The 18,158-nt window shown below is 43.0% G+C and overlaps 1 protein-coding gene across 4 annotated transcripts in view; it reads left to right on the top strand.

Moving 5' to 3' along the window:
• Nucleotides 1-18,158, top strand: part of wdr7 (WD repeat domain 7) — an 836,682-nt gene that overhangs the window by 670,401 nt on the left and 148,123 nt on the right. For all 4 annotated transcript variants that reach the window (XM_085974490.1, XM_085974481.1, XM_085974472.1 and 1 more), the window contains 2 exons: nt 6,521-6,603; nt 7,943-8,042. In XM_085974490.1, coding sequence (XP_085830616.1) covers nt 6,521-6,603; nt 7,943-8,042 — 183 coding nt within the window. The remainder of the gene's footprint in view (nt 1-6,520; nt 6,604-7,942; nt 8,043-18,158) is intronic.

Genomic DNA, 18,158 nt, shown 5'->3' with positions numbered 1-18,158 from the left:
GTTTTCAAATCCCTCCATTGCCTCGCCCCTCCCTGTCTCTGTAACCTCCTCCAGCCCTACAACCCTCCAAGTTATCTGTGCTCCTCTAATTCTGGCCTCCCGAGCATCCCCAATTTTAATCGCTCCACCATTGGTTGACCTACCTGCAGCTACCTAGGCCCTAAGCTCTGGAATTCTCCCCCTAAACCTCTCCGCCTCTCTACCTCTCTTTCCTCCTTAAGACGCTCCTTAAAACCTACCTCTTTGACCAAGCTTTTGGTCACCTGCCCTAATATCTCCTCATGTGGCTCGGTGTCAAATTTTGTTTGATAACGCTCCTGTGAAGTGCCTTGGGACGTTTTACTATGTTAAAGGCGCTATATAAATACAAGTTGTTGTTAAGCTAGGTGGGTGTTAAAGCACTCCTGAAATTTCTATGTTTTATGTGCTTGGGATGTGGGTAACTCTGGGAAGGCAGTATTTATTGCCATTAAGAGTTTGGAACTGGAGTCACATGTAGGCCGTATCGGGTAAGGATGGCATTTTCCCCATCCTGAATCACAATAGTGAACACTGGTTTTTCATGACAATCCACAGATTTCCTGGTCATTTTCTGGAACTAGCCCACAAATTACCAGATTTTTAAAATTCAATTTCACAACTTGCTTTGTGGGATTGAAACATTGGATCTCTGAGCTGGTACAGTATCATAACTACTACCCTACTATAACCTTTTTAAAAAAGTCCTGATATTTCATCAACTCATTTTATTTCTGCTCACTTGAACACGAGAAACCTTTTTCCTCATGTAAGAGGATGTAAAGCATCGGGGAAGCTGAATTTCTGGATTTCCACCCTCATCACGCAGCACTATTTTCCTACTGGAGTCAGCTCACGACTGCATCTATCTCTTTATCTTACCTTTAACAAACATGGAGCCTAGCAAAATAAATTACGCAAGCTATGCTGTGGTCCGTATACATAGAGTTACATAAAGTCTACAGTACAGAAACAGGCCATTTGGCCCAACTGGTCTATGTCAGCATTTATGCTCCATACGAGCCTCCTCCCACCCCCCCTTCATCTAACCCTCTCAGCATAACCTTCAATTCCTTTCACCCTCATGTGTTTATCGAGTGTTTCCTTAAATGCATCTATGCTATTCACCTCATGTGGTAGCAAGTTCCACATTCTTACCACTCTGAGTAAAGTTTCTCTTGAATTCCCTATTGGATTTATTAGTAACTATCTTATATTTCTGATCTTTAGTTCTGGTCTCCCCCACAAGTGGAAACATTTTCTCTACATCTACCATATCAAACTCTTTCATAATCTTAAAGACCTCTGTCAGGTCATCCCTCAGCTTTCTTTTCCAGAGAAACGTGCCCCAGCCTGTTCAGCCTTTCCTGATAAGTATATCCTCTCACTTCTGGTATCAGCTTTGTGAATCTTTTTTGCACCTTTTCCAGTGCCTCTATATCCTTTTTATAATATGGAGACCACAACTGTGTACAGTACTCCAAGTGTGGTCTAACCAAGGTTCCATACAAGTTTAACATAAATTCTCTGCTTTTCAAATATATCCCTCTAGAAATGAATCCCAGTGCTTGGTTTACATTTTTTATGGCCTTTTTAACCTGTGTCACAACTTTGTGATTTGTGTATCTATACCCCTAGATCCCTTTGCTCCTCTACCCCATTTAGACTCTTATTATCCAAGTAGTATGTGGCCTCCTTGGGAGGTAGAGGAGCAAATCTGCAGGGAAATCGCAGAGATATGCAAGAGCTATAGAGTGGTGATATTGGGGGACTTTAATTACCCAAATATCGATTGGGATAATGCTAGGGTAAAGGGAAAGGAGGGGGAGGAATTTCTGAAATGTGTTCAGGAGAATTTCCTTGACCAGTATGTTCTTGGCCCAACTAGGAAGGAGGCATTGCTGGATCTTGTGCTGGGGAATGAGGTGGGCCAGGTCGACTAAGTGTCTGTGGGAGAACACTTGGGCACGAGTGATCATCGTATCATAAGATTTAGATTAGCAATGGAGAGGAACAAGGAACAATCTAGAGTGGAACTTCTAAACTGGAATAGGGCTAACTTCAATCGGATGCGAAAGGATCTAGCCAGGGTAAAATGGAACCAAAGACTGACAGGAGAAGCTGTAATGGAACAATGGGTGATCTTTAAGGTGGAGATGTTCCAAGTACAGGCTAGGTACATTCCAACAAGAGGGAAGGGTAAGGGAACCAAAGCAAGGGCTCCTTGGATGACAAGCGAGATAGAGAAGATGATGAAACAAAAAAAGAGGGTGTATGATGCATGTCAGGTGAATTCTTCAAGGGAGAACCAGACCAAATACAATAAGTTGAGAGGGAAAATGAAGATGAAAATAAGATTGGCAAAGAGAGAATATGAGAGTAGAATGGCGGATAACATAAAAGGGAACCCAAAAATTTTCTACCAGCATGTAAACAATAAGCGGGTAGTAAGAGGCGGGGTGGGGCCTATTAGCGACAAAGAAGGTGTTATATGCTTAGAGGCGCAGGGCAAGGCTAGAATACTCAATGAGTACTTTGTATCGGTGTTTACTCAGGAGGTGGATGCTGACAAAATATCGGTAGAAATGGAAAAGGTAGAAGCAATGGAAGGGGTGAAAATTGATGGGCAGGATGTACTAGAAAGGCTGGGTATGCTTAGAGTAGATAAGTCGCCTGGTCCAGATGGCTGGCATCCCAGATTGCTAAGGGAATTGGGGGAAGGAGATAGCGGAAGGGCTTGCCATAATTTTCCAATCTTCCCTAGTTGCAGGGGAGGTGCCTGAGGATTGGAAAGTGGCAAATGTGACATCATTGTTCAAGAAAGGGTGTAAAGATAATCCTACAGGCTGGTCAGTTTAACATCGGTGGTGGGTAAAGTTTTAGAAACAATAATCAAGGAAAAAATTAACAGGCATTTGGAGAGGTTTAAGCTAATTAAGGAGAGACACCACGGATTTGTGAAAGGCAGATCATGTTTGACTAATCAGTAACAGGGAGGATCGATGAAGGGAATGCAATGAATGTTGTCTACATGGATTTTAGGAAGGCATTTGACAAAGTACCACATCGAAACAAAATTGAGGCCCATGGAATAGGTGGGTCAGTGGCAGCTTGGATAAGGAATTGGCTTAAGGACAGAAAACAGCAAGTTGTGGTAAATGGCTGTTTTTCAGGCTGGAGGATGATAGACAGTGGTGTTCCCCAAGGGTCAGTGCTGGGGCCACTGCTTTTTTTGATATGACCTCGATATTGGAATATAGAGTAGAATTTCTAAATTTGCCGATGACACCAAATTTGGGGGCATGGCAAACAGTGAGGAGGATACCAATCGACTGCAGCAGGACATAGAAAGGCTAGCAGAATGGGCTGACAAGTGGCAGATGGAATTTAATACAGAGAAGTGTGAGGTGATGCATTTTGGCAGAAGGAACAGGGAGAGGCAATATACACTTAATGGCACAGTTTTAAAGAGCGTGCAGGGACAGAGAGACCTGGGAGTTAATGTGCATAGGTCCCTGAAGCTGACAGGACATATTGAGAGAGTGGCTAGCAATGCATATGGGATCTTGGGCTTCATAAATAGAGGTATTGAGTACAAAAGTAGAGAAGTTATGCTGAACCTTTATAAAACGCTGGTTAGGCTACAGCTGGAGTATTGCATCCAGTTCTGGTCACCACACTTTAGGAAGGATGTGAAGGCCCTTGCGAGGGTGCAGAGGAGATTTACCAGAATGGTTCCGGGGATGGGGGATCTTAGCTACAAGGACAGGTTGGAAAAGCTGGATTTGTTTTCATTAGAGCAAAGGAGGTTGAGGGCTGGTTTGATAGAGGTGTACAAGATTATGACGGGTTTGGATAGGCTAGACGGGGAAAGGCTGTTCCCACTAGTTGATGGATGGTACAAGGACTAGGGGACACAGATTTAAGGTTTTGGGCAAGAGATACAGGGGGGACGTGAGGAAAAACGTTTTTACGCAGCGCGTGGTGAGGACCTGGAACTCACTGCTGATGGAAGTGGTGGAAGCAGACACACTCCATACTTTCAAGGGGAGACTGGATAGGCACTTGAGGGAAATACACTTGCAGGGCTACGGGGATAGAGCGGGGGAATGGGACTGACTCGATTGCTCTGCAGAGAGCCGGCACCAACTCGATGGGCCGAATGGCCTCCTTCTGTGCCGTTATGACTCTATGACCCCTTATTCTTCCTAACAAAAGGCACCACCTCACGCTTATCTATATTGAATTTAATTTACCAGTTACATGCCCATTCTACAAGTTTATTAATGTCTTGTATCTTTGTATATAAATAAAAAAGGCACGTACGCAGCTCTAGCACCAAACCGAAAGGGTGGAGGAGGAATTGCTTTGTATTTAATTTTTTCAAACTAGCAGATATCCTGTGGTATTGGTCATGATAGTCTGGGATCTGGAGAAGGGATTGATGTTTAGTTAGCCAAAATAAGTTTTGACCTTAATAAAAACATTGGATTACTGTATTACATATTTCCCAGTAATATGATTAAACATACCTATAAAGTTGTCTTTTGTGTGTTTCAGTTATTTCATTAATGTTTTTATATGAACGCCTGAGCTTGGTTTATGTTTTGAACCACAGTTATCACTTTGTGCAGTCTGACCCTATGTGGTGTGCATATTTTTCCAGTCTACATTAGGATTTTCGTACTGCAGATTGACTGGCTGTTTGTCCTGTGACAGAATTTCTCATTTTCTTTTCTTCTAAATGATTCCAAAACACACTGGTGACACACTTTTTTTCTCAGCAAGAACTTGTATTTACATAGCACCTTTAATATAAATAGCATTTGAAGGCATTCCACAGACGCTGAGCCAAGAAGAGAGAGATTGGGATAGGTGACCTAAACTTTGGGCAAAGAGACAAGTTTTGAGAATGTTTCTTAAAGAGAAGTAGAGAGGCAGGGAGGTTTAAGAAGGGATGCACAAGAAGCCAGAGTCAGAGAAACAAGTGTTTGGGGGAAATAGGGCTGGAGGAGGTGCCAGACATAGGGTGTGGAAGATAAAGATGAGGATTTTAAATTGGAGGCATTGGGAGAGGAGGAGCGATGTAGGTCAACAAGGACATGGCTGATGGGTGAGCAGAACTTCTGCAACAGAATATTGGACAAGGAGTTTTCAGAGGGTGGAGATTAGGAGACCAGCAAGGACAGAGTTGGATAGTTGAGTTTGGAGATGACAAAGACATGTTTAAGAGTTTCAGGAATAGAGGGGAGGCGAGACGAAACTATTCAGTCTTAATGATGGAGATGTTATGGGAGCTACAGCTCAACTCAGGGTTGAACAGGACTCCGAAGGTGCCAATTATTTTGGATCCATGTCCGTGGAGGGGCCAAGAGTGGCGTTGGTGGAGAGGTAGAGCCGAGTGTGATTTGTATACATATAGAAGCTAATCATTGCTTGTGGATAATGTTGCCAAGTGGCAGTATGTACATGTTGAAGAGGAGAGACTGAGGATAGATCCTTTTCAGTCAATGAATACACTGAACCTGAGGCAAAACATTGAGAAAAATTTTAGAATTTTTCTGATCAATAATGGCTGGTATGTGTGTGTGGGAGAGAGCATATGAGAGTGTGCTAGTGTGTGTGACCTGCTCCTAGATGTCAGAACTCCTCTCCCCTGTGTGCTGCTAGCCTTTACTCAGCTGGTATGCCACCTGACCTGTTCCTCAACATGCCCTGCAAGATCCCAGGGCATTAATCTCAAGTCAGTTTTAAACAGGGAAGGCACTCTAAGTACTATATTTAAGTATGGAACATTTAAACGTGAACCAATGCTGGCAGTAGATATAGTGACAGATGTTTCACACATAAAACTTGGTTTTGGATCAAGGCTCAAGAACTTGGGGATGGCCAGGATGTCTAATGCCCAGGGACTGGCTGAAGCAGTCTCCTGAACCCATCTCCCTCTCCATCCCCAATACTCCCAGACATTGTACCAACCCTCAATGTCCCCAGACCTCAGTTAACATTCTATTCCATGTAATAAAAATAGAATTTTACTTGTTCAATCACTGAAAATTTATTAAGGACCAGCAATATTTTGTACAAATCAGGATGGTGTGTAACTTGGAGGGAAACTTGGAACTGATGGTGTTCCAACGACATCACTGCTTTTCTTCTCGGTGGTCACTGGGGATGGAGGTGGTGCAGTGCATCCTATAAATCGTGCATATGGCAACTGCAGTGCGCCTGTGATGGAGGGGCTAGATATTGAGTCTAGTGATGGACACCAATCAAGTGAACTGCGCTGTCCTGGATGGTGTGAAACCTCTTAATTGTTATTGTGGCTGCACCCATCTAGGCAAATTCCATCACATTTCTGTTTTGAGCCTTGTAGAAGGTGGAGAGAATATGAAAATACACATTTGAAGAGCTAATGGACTCTTGGAAAAGAAAAATAATAATATATCTGAAGAGTTTATTTTTATTGTTGAACCAGTGATATCCTTATTTACTATTCCAGGTTATGGACATCATCATGTATTGCCTAGAAGGATCCTTGGTCAAGAAAAAGGGACTTCAAGAATGTTTCCCATCAGTTTGTCGGTGAGTGGACTCTGGGTACATTTGCACTACAAGTTTAGCTTTCACATAATGCTAAACCTCTGAGTTAAAGCCTGGCTGGAAACCGAAGTAAAGTGGTGAGACTCCCTCGTCCAGCTTGGGCCCTACACCTGGGCTTAGACTGCATTTACAGTACAGCTGCTGTGTTGGTGCTTGGCAGTTGGGCGAGTGGGAATTTAAATTATTTGTTTCTGGAATACAGACAAAGTGGAATGATGCAGCTTATCAAATAATGGACATTTCCCCATAAAAATATGACTTCTGGTATTACTAAATTTGCACAGTGTAGATATCAGTTATCACTGGAGTGAATGTAGTACATGTAGAATAAAGCATAAGTTTGGGAGTGTTATGAGACTGTAATGTAGGATTCTGATATTTTATAACCATATAAGAGTAAGATATCTGAGTGTTTAATTCATTTGAATGGTGTCGTTGACTATCCTAATCCTCACCTTACTTTAAATGGGTTAGTGTCGGTGCTAAATTGGAAAATCTAGGCAATTGTGTCTATACCTTGTGACAGAAGAGCCACCTCAAAGTACTTAGATGCAAGTATTCTTTACATGACAAGAGAAATTAACTAAGAAATAGCTTTTACAGAGAAGTTGCATTCGTAGTTATATATTTTTTTTAAAACATCATCAATAGTTTTGTATTGTTTCCAAGAAGTCATGCTGATAGATGGTCTAATAGATGTGTTAAATTTCAGGAGTTTTTCACCCATATGAAAAAGGCAGCAGGTTGTGTGTTTAACACATTTTGTACCAGTCACAACTTTAAAAGAAAGTTTTTTTCTTTTCAACACTATTAGGTTTCTGTTTCTGTATTTGTACACAAAAGTGTAGCTCGGCCAACTGCTGGAGTATCTTCTGAAATGGTACTGCAGCAGTAGCATTGCCTGAAAAATGAGATAGGAGAGAGTTAGTTTGGAAGATGATCCCTGCACTATATGATTTTTTTAATACCCTATTTACTGGGATGATTCATCAGCTCTCGAGCAGGTGCCTGGCAGGATTAACAAATGTCTGCTACTGATTATCTTACTTGATTGCTCCTATAGCAAAAAAAATTTCGATATAGAAAATGGTGACAATGTTATTGATACAAAATGGCAAATATTTTTAACAATTGTTACATGAAAAAACATGCACAATAACCTAAAACTATTCATGTATATTAGGAATAACACATTCGTTTATGATTTGGAATTTTTAAAAGCAAAGATTAGTGACCTCAAAGCACACTGCCGCTGTTGCTGGATCGCTGCTATGACGTGCCAGTAGATTTCAGTCCTTTTGTTATTCTCTGTGGATTTCAGGTTCTACATGGTAAGCTACTGTGAGAGGAGTAACAGAATAGCAGTCGGAGCTCGACATGGCTCAATGGCTTTATACGACATCCGCACAGGAAAATGCCAGGTAAATAAATCATTGTGACTTCCTCTCCATAAACTCTGAAAGTGATTGAAGAGAGAGACTTGCACTGCAGTCTTTGACTTGCCATGGTAAGGTAACGTTATGGATAAGGCAAACTAATCAATAATTTAAAGAAGGACTTGATTGTATAGCGACCCCCCCCCCCCCATGTCGCCATTCATTGTAACCAAAGTGGCTACCATAAATGGGGTTAATGGCAAAAATATAGATTGTACTTGCTACAGGAAGACGGTGAGCTGAATTGGGTGACACTATGAGTTGGCATTAATACTATCTATCCCTTGATTATTATTAATCAGATCTTTTGTTACTGAGGAGTTTTGAGTGTTACTGACCAATGACATATTTGATAAGCCTTGAGGTATTGCAGTGCTTTTTCTACTGTTAGTGACAATTAGCAAGTTGTGGAAATTCATGGTATGGCAATGTGATTTTAGTACTGACAATTGCTGGGTTGTGGAAAATCATGGCACTGCAGTGCTGCTAGGTCATTAGCCTGCACTGACTACCCCTAATTCTGTGACTTTCCTGTAAAGAGCTGGCCCATGTTTTATGGAGATGCAATGAGCAATTACTTCGAACACTAATGGTTAGAGATTGTCAGTATTAGCTTCCAGTCTTCTAAAATGTTATTCTAGGATTTCAACTTCCAGTTTTTTCATAAAATCTTTACTATTTTTCTGGTTTATTCCATTTTTTTGTATCATTCGAGGCTGCACTGTTGTCAAAAGGATCTAGACTAGGCAAAGAGATCCCTATGCCTCTCTAGACTTGACTATTCCAACGCTCTCCTGGCCAGCCTCCTATCTTCCACCCTCCATAAACTTGAGGTCATCCAAAACTCTGCTGTCCGTGTCCTAACTCACACCAGTCACGTTCACCCATCACCCCAGTGCTCACTGACCCTACATTGGCTCCCAGTTAAGCACTGCTTCAATTTTAAAGTTCTCATCCTTGTTTTCAAATCCCTCCATGGCCTCGCCCCTCCCTGTCTCTGTAATCTCTTCCAGCCCTACAACCCTCTGAGATAACTGCGCTCCTCCAATTCTGGCCTCTTGCGCATCCCCGATTTTAATCACTCCACCATTGGTGGCCGTGTCTTCAGCTGCTGAGGCCCTAAGCTCTGCAATTCCCTCCCTAAACCTCTCTACCTCTCTTTTCTCCTTTAAGATGCTCCTTAAAACCTACCTCTTTGACCAATCTGCCCTAATGTCGTCTTATGTGGCTCGGTGTCAAATTTTGTTTGATATCGCTCGTGTGAAGCGCCTTGGAATGTTTTATTATGTTAAAGGCGCTATATAAATCCAAGTTGTTGTTATAGTCTCTGACGTAAGAAAACTACTAGGCACTTGGTCTGAGTATTAAACAAGGCTTTAATCAACTGTTTTTCAACATGGAGATCTAGTTGTGTCCTTCACTAGTTCCTGTTAAAGAATGTCCTGAATAAGCTGGGCCCATGCCTGAGTATTTATACTCACCCTGGACAGCGCCACCAGCAGGCCACCTAGTATTACTTCATAAGTCATTTCCATATGAATGACAAGATTCATGTCAGTCTTGTTAAATGATGGTCTTTGGCCAGCTTGGTTTGAGTACTAAAATGTGCTGCAGGTGAATCTGTAGTCCTATTCTCTGTCTTTTCCTTCCTCCCCATGCTAGATGAAGCACTCTGCTGTAACTGGACTGTTCCAACATTTAAGGTTTCAGTCTGATCAGTTGTTCAAAAAGAATTTCACCTGCGGGTACTGGGTGATGCAGTGAGCTTGTGCATTACACACATTGAACCCAGGTTCAAATCTAGTCCACACTGATGGAATGAAAAGTCTCCTCTTTGAAGTGGCATTAAGCATCCTGCTCGTACACAAAAACTGTTCCAATTCAACACTAATCAGCAATCACACTCGGGAGACCACAGAGTGCTTGATGCGGGAAATAGAGAAATGTCACTCTAGTGTACCTGCAGTTGGTCTTCTGAGATCAGGGATGTGTAGAGGTATCATTACTTTGCATCTAACTTTGTTATACGTGCCTTGGGAGTGCTTGCTGCTGACACTGAATGCCTGAAAACAGAAAAATGTTCCATTTCACAACACTCACCTTGAGCACAAAATGCACTTTTTAAAATAAAGCTAAATTTATTCATTTTTTAAACTCTCTACCAGAAGACTTGCTCATGAAACATAATGCAGATCTGAAATTGCAATGTTTTTATCATTATGAACCAGGCAAACAGATGGTCAGTATATCTAATGTATCCCCTCATATAACAATGCACACCCCCTTGTACCTGTCTATTGATCTCTCCTGTAAGAAATGGAATGTACTAATTTAAATGCACTGCCACCTGGTATAATATTCATATTATTTCATGAATAGTTTTTGACTGAAGTGTAAAACTGTTCTGAATTCAGTGTGTGATGCAGACTGCTCGAGAATATTACAGAATTAAAACTCCTGTCCTATGTAGAAACAAAAGGAGAATGTTATACTGGTTTGGGTGTTAGAGTTAGCTTTTCAGGCCTCTCTGAAAGGGCACAATTGCTTTTCGGCTGCAGTTTCACGCTCAGTGCTGCTTGACACTGATATCTGTTTTTACAGTGACAAGAACAGGGAATATTGAGTTATGCTCCTCCATTAGCATTGTTCCCTAGTTAGGGGAAAGCAGCAGTTTGCTCGTGTATAGTTAAATATATCAGTAGAGCTTGTGGATGTAGTCAGGTCTGTGCAATCGCATACGCTTTTTAAGTACCTGGGATACTAAAAATTGGTTGACTCGGCCCCTCAATCTGCCCCCTCAAGGCCATTCCTCTTTCTGGCCTGCTGCTGCAGGAATGAAACACTGCTGTGGGCAGGAAACAATTTTTTTCAATCATTTATAATTTAAAAATACTTTTAAAAAAGGTAAGTTTATTTTTAGCCCTGTAAAAAAAACTTCAACTACATAAGCGATTAGCGTGTAAAGTTAAGACACATGGGATTGGGGGCAAGGTATTGACTTGGATAGAGAACTGGTTGGCAGATAGAAAGCAAAGAGTTGGAATAAACGGGTCTTTTTCCGAGTGGCAACAGTTGTAAAATGAACTGGAATGTACAATTTTTAATGTAAAAGTTCCAGGGGAACATGTACTTCACCTCACAGCATGGAATTTTTTGTGTCATAAAAGAGCAGGTGGGATAGTTGGATATTTTCATAGAATCATAAAAATGGAAGGACCGAAGGAGGCCACGTAGCCCATCACACCTATCTACTCTAATCCTGTTTCCTTTCAGTTTTCTAATATTAGAAACTTAAAGGAATTTCAGGTTTGTCATCATCTTTGCTGCTAAATGATGCGCTTTATCTTTTGAAATATAGTTATTTGAGCACAGTGGAATCTTAAATATCAATGTATTTTTTCAAACTTGTTGGTAAAGTTCTATCTATGTTCTACAATTTTCTGTTTAAATCGGACTCTCAAAGATTGAAATGACCTCAAAAGATACGTTGGACAAATACCACAGGTATGTTTGCAGAAAACAGTGTGGTTTCTTTAAGAAGCGTGGTTTAGCTAATGCTGGAAATGCACTGTTGGCACTATTGGACTGAGTTATCTCAATTAAGGCTAAAGGTGTTGATGGACAGGGTCATTGCTGCCTGCAGCCATATTGTTTAGCTTGTTGAGTGCACAGTGACAAACTCGCCTGTGGGTCTCATTGCCCTTGGTTTGGTTGACACGCTAAAGTATCTTATCTTATGATTTTCAAATCCTTTCAGAATCCATTGTCTGCTACGACCGCTGGCTGTTTGGTAACGAGATTGTGTCTGTTCACTGTCCACTGCTTGCTGGATCTTTCCATGGACTGTTCAGATCAACATAGTGATCAAATTCTACCAACACTTTGCGGGGTTGTTTTAATATAGAATGTTTGCTGCAGACTTGATAGTTGAATATTATTAAAAACAACTTTCAACAGGGTAGCATACTGTAATGCAATTGTTTTATTTATTTTTGACTTTGAAACAGTAAACAAAAGAAGTATATGGTGATAATGATGGAGTGAAATAATAGCAGTCCAATTCATCCATTTACATTTTATCAGACTTGCTTTGTGCAGCATTACACAGACATCGATTCTTTTTGATGTTTACCTCTGCACAATATTGACTGAGTCACAACTTTATGCGGTTACCACAGTATGCTATGATCCCTGAAGGAATATTGCAAGCTAAGGCCTTAAAGAGGTCTTATTCTCAAGCCAAAGAAGCCTCCCTACCCGAATATATTTTTAAAAACTTGAGGAGCAGCATGGTGAAGCAACAATGTCATGCTTTGTCGAGCGGTGCAATGCAGATTCAGTCATGAATCTAGACAGACTAGATACAGGAAGGATGTTCCAGAACCAGGGGTCACAGTCTAAAGATAAGGGGTAAGCCATTTAGGACAGAGATGAGGAGGAATTTCTTCACCCAGAGAGTGGTGAACCTGTGGAATTCTCTACCACAGAAGGCAGTTGAGGCCAATTCATTAAATATATTCAAGAAGGAGTTAAATATATTTCTTAAGGCTAAAGGGATCAAGGGATATGGGGAGAAGGCAGGGACAGGGTACTGAGTTTGGATGATCAGCCATGATCGCATTGAATGGCAGAGTGGGCTCGAGGGGCCGAATGGCCTACTCCTGCTCCTATCTTCTATGTTTCTATGAAAGAGGAGTCCCCTCACAAACTTCCTAGGAACCATTTTAGTTTCGTATCAAGAGAAAGCTGGCAGCATGATGCCTGTCCACCCTCTTGATAATGGCTGGGAATTTCCTCAGAGCTTCTCCCACTCCGCCGCCATAACTTGCTGGAAGTGTGGCGGAAACCCCATTAACACATGTAAGCAGGTTTTTCACCGCACGTTCAGTGAAGTTACGATGGAGGAGTGGAGCAGCTCCAAAGAAATTTGCAGCCGATGTTTTCTTGCATGACCTGCAGAGACTGGGAAAAAGGAAAAAAAAATTGGCAAATAAGGTGTCTGAACTCTCATGATAAAACAAATCTGTAAATTTAAAATAAACTAGGATGCATTGATTGGCCTCCTAATCAGTGCTGCCATTTTTACATTGAGGCTGTGATGCCAGTACTGTATATAATTATTTTTAATTCAACAGCAATGACTTGCATATATATAGAACCTTTAACATAGAAAACATCCCATGCTGTTTACAGAGAGGGAAGAAAAGAGGAACAGACTGCTAGCTATGGGGGAAAGATTAGGTTGGGTGACTGAAAGCTTAGCTGAAATGGTAGGTTTTCAGAAACGTTTTACAGGTGGCATGAGAAGTGGAGAAGCAGAAGATTCAGGAAGGGGAATTCCAGAGAATGAGGCCAAGAAGGCTGAAGGCATTGCCATCGTAATGGAATGAAGGGGGCAAAGGATGCAAAAAGACCAAATTAAGAAGACCAAAGGCAACATAAAGCTGGAAGAGGTATCATGGAATAAGACCACAGATAGACTTGAAAAAGAGGATGAGAATTTTAAATTTAACACTTTGGGGGGACAGGGATCTAGAATAGGTCAGTGAGGGTGGGATGATGGGGTCGTGGAACTTAGTGCAAGACAGGATAAGGATGGCTGGGTTTAGGAGATGATAGATGGTGGAGGAAAAAAAGGCAACTCATATACTTCACGAGTAGTGTTCACATAGCTATGGATGAAGTTAAAAGAGAACTAGGGAGGAAAAATTCGGTATCGCCATTTGGGCGCCATTATTGGCGGTGCGCTAAGTTTAGCGCCTGGCGCTAATTTTCGCCTCCGACAGCAAACTTGGCTTTTATCGCCCCTGGAGGTGATTGGAGCGCTAAATCAGGCGCTACAGACCTCTCAAGGCGCTAACGCCGAGGAGCGAGGTGCTACCTCAGAGCGCTGGCGAAGCCCATGTGATGCCTGCCAGCAATGGAACACAGACACACTGGTGCCGGCCAGTTCTTAAAGGGGAGGGTCGATCTTGCACTCCATCCACACCCTGCTCATTGCAGCCTTGAATCTCAGCCTGGAGAGACCTGTACATCAAATCTGCTGGAAAGAACAATGGAGAGGCCCAGGGAAAGAGCTCAGGGTGCAACCCCCATAGTCGCTTCTAAATCGATGCAAGGAAGATCAAATCAAAGTCAACCTGCAAAGTGCTGCTCAGTACCCAAAACTCCTTCACACAGCATTGAATCTCTCCAGAAGTGTCTCTCTCTCTCTCTCTCTCTCTCTCAGAATGCGTGGTGCAAAAATGTCACCGGCAAAAAAAGGCAGGAAGTGGTCGCCTTTAAATAGCACTCCCCTAGTCCCTTTCTGACAGCATAACGCTCCCCTCAACCTGTCATTGCTAGCGGCAGGCGGTAAGGCAGGGGGCGCCACTCAATTTCCAGTCCGGGGCGCTAATGGGGCGTTGCGCACTCGACTAACGTCACAATCTGCCGGCGCACGAGATCGTGGCAGTAGTGTTTAGCGCCACCGCAAAATGTCCGGACAATTTCGCGAGAGGCGCAGATATCACCGCGCCCGGGCGCTAGTTGCTTTGCACCCCACTTGGCACCCTCTTAAGGTGCTAACCGGAGGCACAACCAACTGAATTTTTCCCCCTAGGAGTCTTAGCAGACTAAACATTGAGCATGTCCAACCATTGCAGAGCAGAAATCAATAAAGCCAATAGAATTTTTGAACGATATAGCCAGCGCAGTAGAATATATGTCAGAGGAAGTCATAATCAAACTGCATAGAACTCTGGTTAGACCTCATCTTGAGTATTGTCTACAATTCTGGTGATCGACACAGAAGGGAGATCGTCAAACAATGGAGGGAGTGCAGACAAGTGTCATGAGGGTCGATCCCTTGTGTCAGGTCTGAGTAACAAGGACACATTAAAGAAACTAAAGGGAAAAAATTCGGTTGATTAGCACACCCCATTAGCGCCCTAAGAGGAATTTCTTCACCCAGAGAGTGGTGAACCTGTGGAGTTCTCTACCACAGAAGGCAGTTGAGGCCAATTCATTAAATATATTCAAGGAGGAGTTAGATATATTTCTTTTGGCTAAAGGGATCAAGGGATATGGGGAGAAGGCAGGGATAGGGTACTGAGTTTGGATGATCAGCCATGATCTCATTGAATGCCGGAGCAGGCTCGAGGGGCCGAATGGCCTACTCCTGCTCCTAACTTCTATGTTTCTAATTATAATCTAGTCAACAGTATGCAGAAAGTACATTCCAAAATTACTTAAAAGCAAATTGATTGAATAGGATGAGGGGACACAGGTTCAGGCTAGTTATGGGTAGATTTAGGACTGAGACCAGTTTTTCTTCACACAGAGAAATTGCAATGGGCTTCCAATTGGGTGATTGAGGCAAAAATACTGGAGTTATTTTAAAAACTAATTGAATGGCACAGATTTCGCAGAGACTATCAATGCTCACCGTTATTATGGAGTAAATCGGACAGCAACTTCCGGCGTTCGCACATGCGCAGTTGAAAGCAGAAATCAGGAAGTTGCTGTCCGAGTTGCCCTGCTCCTCCAGAAACTGCGCTACACTGGTATCTTGGCGAGAGACGCGGCATTCACATACATGTAATGGTGGGGAAGGTTGTGGTACTTACCCGACTAGTTACCCACTAAACACGCCAGAAAAAGTTAGGGCTTGTCAATTCAAGTTTAAGTTTTAATTACTGCCAAACAACCTCTCTGGCACTGACAATTTACTTTTACAAGTGTGGAGGCTCATGCCTTCAGATTTTAATTGTTGGAGATTTTAAAGAATATTCTGTCTCTCTTATCGCCATCTTTCTTTTCTTCTCTGTTATTTCGCCTTCTGTATCTGATTTTACATTGAATTAACTATTCTAACTTACACTTCCTGGTTTAGACTCTGTGTGCCTCAGTAAGGATTCTTCAATCTGATTGGTTTAAGAGACACACCATTGCTTGCCCTTTTCACACAGGTCCCAGATCCCCTGTAGAAGGCACTGCGATGAAATGCATTTCTAATTACCATAAATCGCAGTGCAAGAGCCCATAGAAAGTCTGTGGGCAAGTGTAAGCGTAATGAACGGCGAGCGCCATTCGTTTGCGACTGACAGCAAAATCCGGGCCAATGGGTGGATTGTAGGATATCTGGATGGATGAACTAAGATGGATCAAATGCTCTCCCTCATCTATAATTATCGTGGGATCTTGTATCAAATGGTGCAGAGAAGTTAAAGAGAGATACTGCACCATCGCCACAGTCACAGACGATATTATTTGACCAAGGCAGTCTTAATGCTGTGAAGAGGGCGGAAGTCAGACTAAAGGGATTTGAAGAGGGCGTTAAGGGAGACATTCTATATCTTTCATCCACTGTTAAGGTGTTGTCTGGTTAAGCGCACACATAAAAATGTCGTTATGATGTTGCAGATTAGTGGTAACACACGTTGGTCTAGAAATTAGTTTAGGCCAGTTTTTTGACGACAGAGGCCCGAGGATTGGGACAAGTTGGTCCTTGGGCCTCATCTACATTGTCGCGGTGAGCTGCCAGTGCCTGGGCGCCTCCATAGGTACCTCGCCCAACTGAAGAATTCAGTATCGGCCTGCCTGCCTTGCTGGCACTGGCCCTCAAGTAAGTTCGGGGGAAGCGGACAGCAGGATTGGCCGATTGCGGCCATCAGGAATGCTGTGAAGCCTGGAGGCACACTCCTGCTCCACCTGGCTCCACATCAATTTTTAAAAAAATCAATTAAAGTTACTTTTTCTGTGGCGGTTGTAGGCTAAATCACATCTGCGGCTCCGCTCAGGGCAGCCCAATTTGGCAAAGGAGTCCTAAAACAGACGCAAGGGACCTAACGCCTGTTTTAGGTGGCTGCCTTGGATGCCTAAAAATAACCCTACCCAAATTCGGATTGGACGTTTCTCAGTTGTCCTTGAGGGTACAGAATGTTGGACCCCAAAATTGGACCTTGTTGCACCCGTCTTACGCCCATAAAACTGGTGCAAAGAAGTCCAATTTCTACCCCGTTGTCTCCTATCCAGTGCTGTATAAAGCCCAGGACCTTTGCACTTGTGCCAGTTCATTTTTACCCAGTTAAAAGTTTTTTTGATTCTGGTGTCAGACCTCTTGTTGCCAAAGTCCTTCGCCTTTCTACAAAGTGGATTAGATCAAGATGTGGAGATGCCGGTGTTGGACTGGGGTGGACAAATGTAGGAAGTCACACAACACCAGGTTATAGTCCAACAGCTTTATTTGAAATCACAAGCTTTCGGAGCGCTGCTCCTTCGTCAGGTGAAGTGAAGAGAAGCATACAGGCACAGCATATATAGTCAGAGAAAACTGCCAGATGATTACAGGTAATCTTTCTAACTGCCCTTTATCACACCTCGGCAGAGAGATAATCACAGCAATCAAAGGTGTGAATGGTGTCCAAACAGGTCAGTCAGGAAAACATTACATCAAAGAACAATGAGGTGGGGTCACAAGGGGTCAAATGTTGCAGATGCTGGGGCCTGTATGAAAAACAGAAAAAAAACCAAAAAACTTTGCTGGAAATCACAGCAGGTCCGGCCGCATCTGTGCAGAGAGAACAAGCCAACGACGACTTGAGTCTGGATGACTCTATGTCAGGTGGGGTTACATGTAGTGTGACATGAACCCAAGATCCCGGTTGAGGCCGTCCTCATGAGTGCGGAACTTGGCTATCAGTTTCTGCTCGACGATTTTGCGTTGTCGTGTGTCTCGAAGGCCGCCTTGGAGAATGCTTACCCGAAGATCGGAGGCTGAATGTCCTTGACTGCTGAAGTGTTCCCCGACTGGGAGGGAACACTCCTGCCTGGCGATTGTTGTGCGGTGTCCGTTCATCCGTTGTCGCAGTGTCTGTATGGTTTCGCCGATGTACCATGCTCCGGGGCATCCTTTCCTGCAACGTATGAGGTGGACAATGTTGGCCGAGTCACATGAGTATGTACCATGTACCTGGTGGGTGGTGTCCTCACGTGTGACGATGGTAACTGTGTTGCTGATCTGGCATGTCTTGCAGTGGTTGCCGTGGCAGGGTTGTATGGTAGCGTGGTGCTGTTACAGACCCCAGCATCTGCAACATTTGACCCCTTGTGGTATAAATT

The sequence above is a fragment of the Somniosus microcephalus genome, chromosome 2, assembly GCF_052327205.1.
Source record: "Somniosus microcephalus isolate GS21.2 chromosome 2, FLI_Smic_1.0, whole genome shotgun sequence".
Lineage (NCBI taxonomy): Eukaryota > Metazoa > Chordata > Chondrichthyes > Squaliformes > Somniosidae > Somniosus > Somniosus microcephalus.
This window is presented reverse-complemented; position numbering and strand designations above follow the sequence as displayed.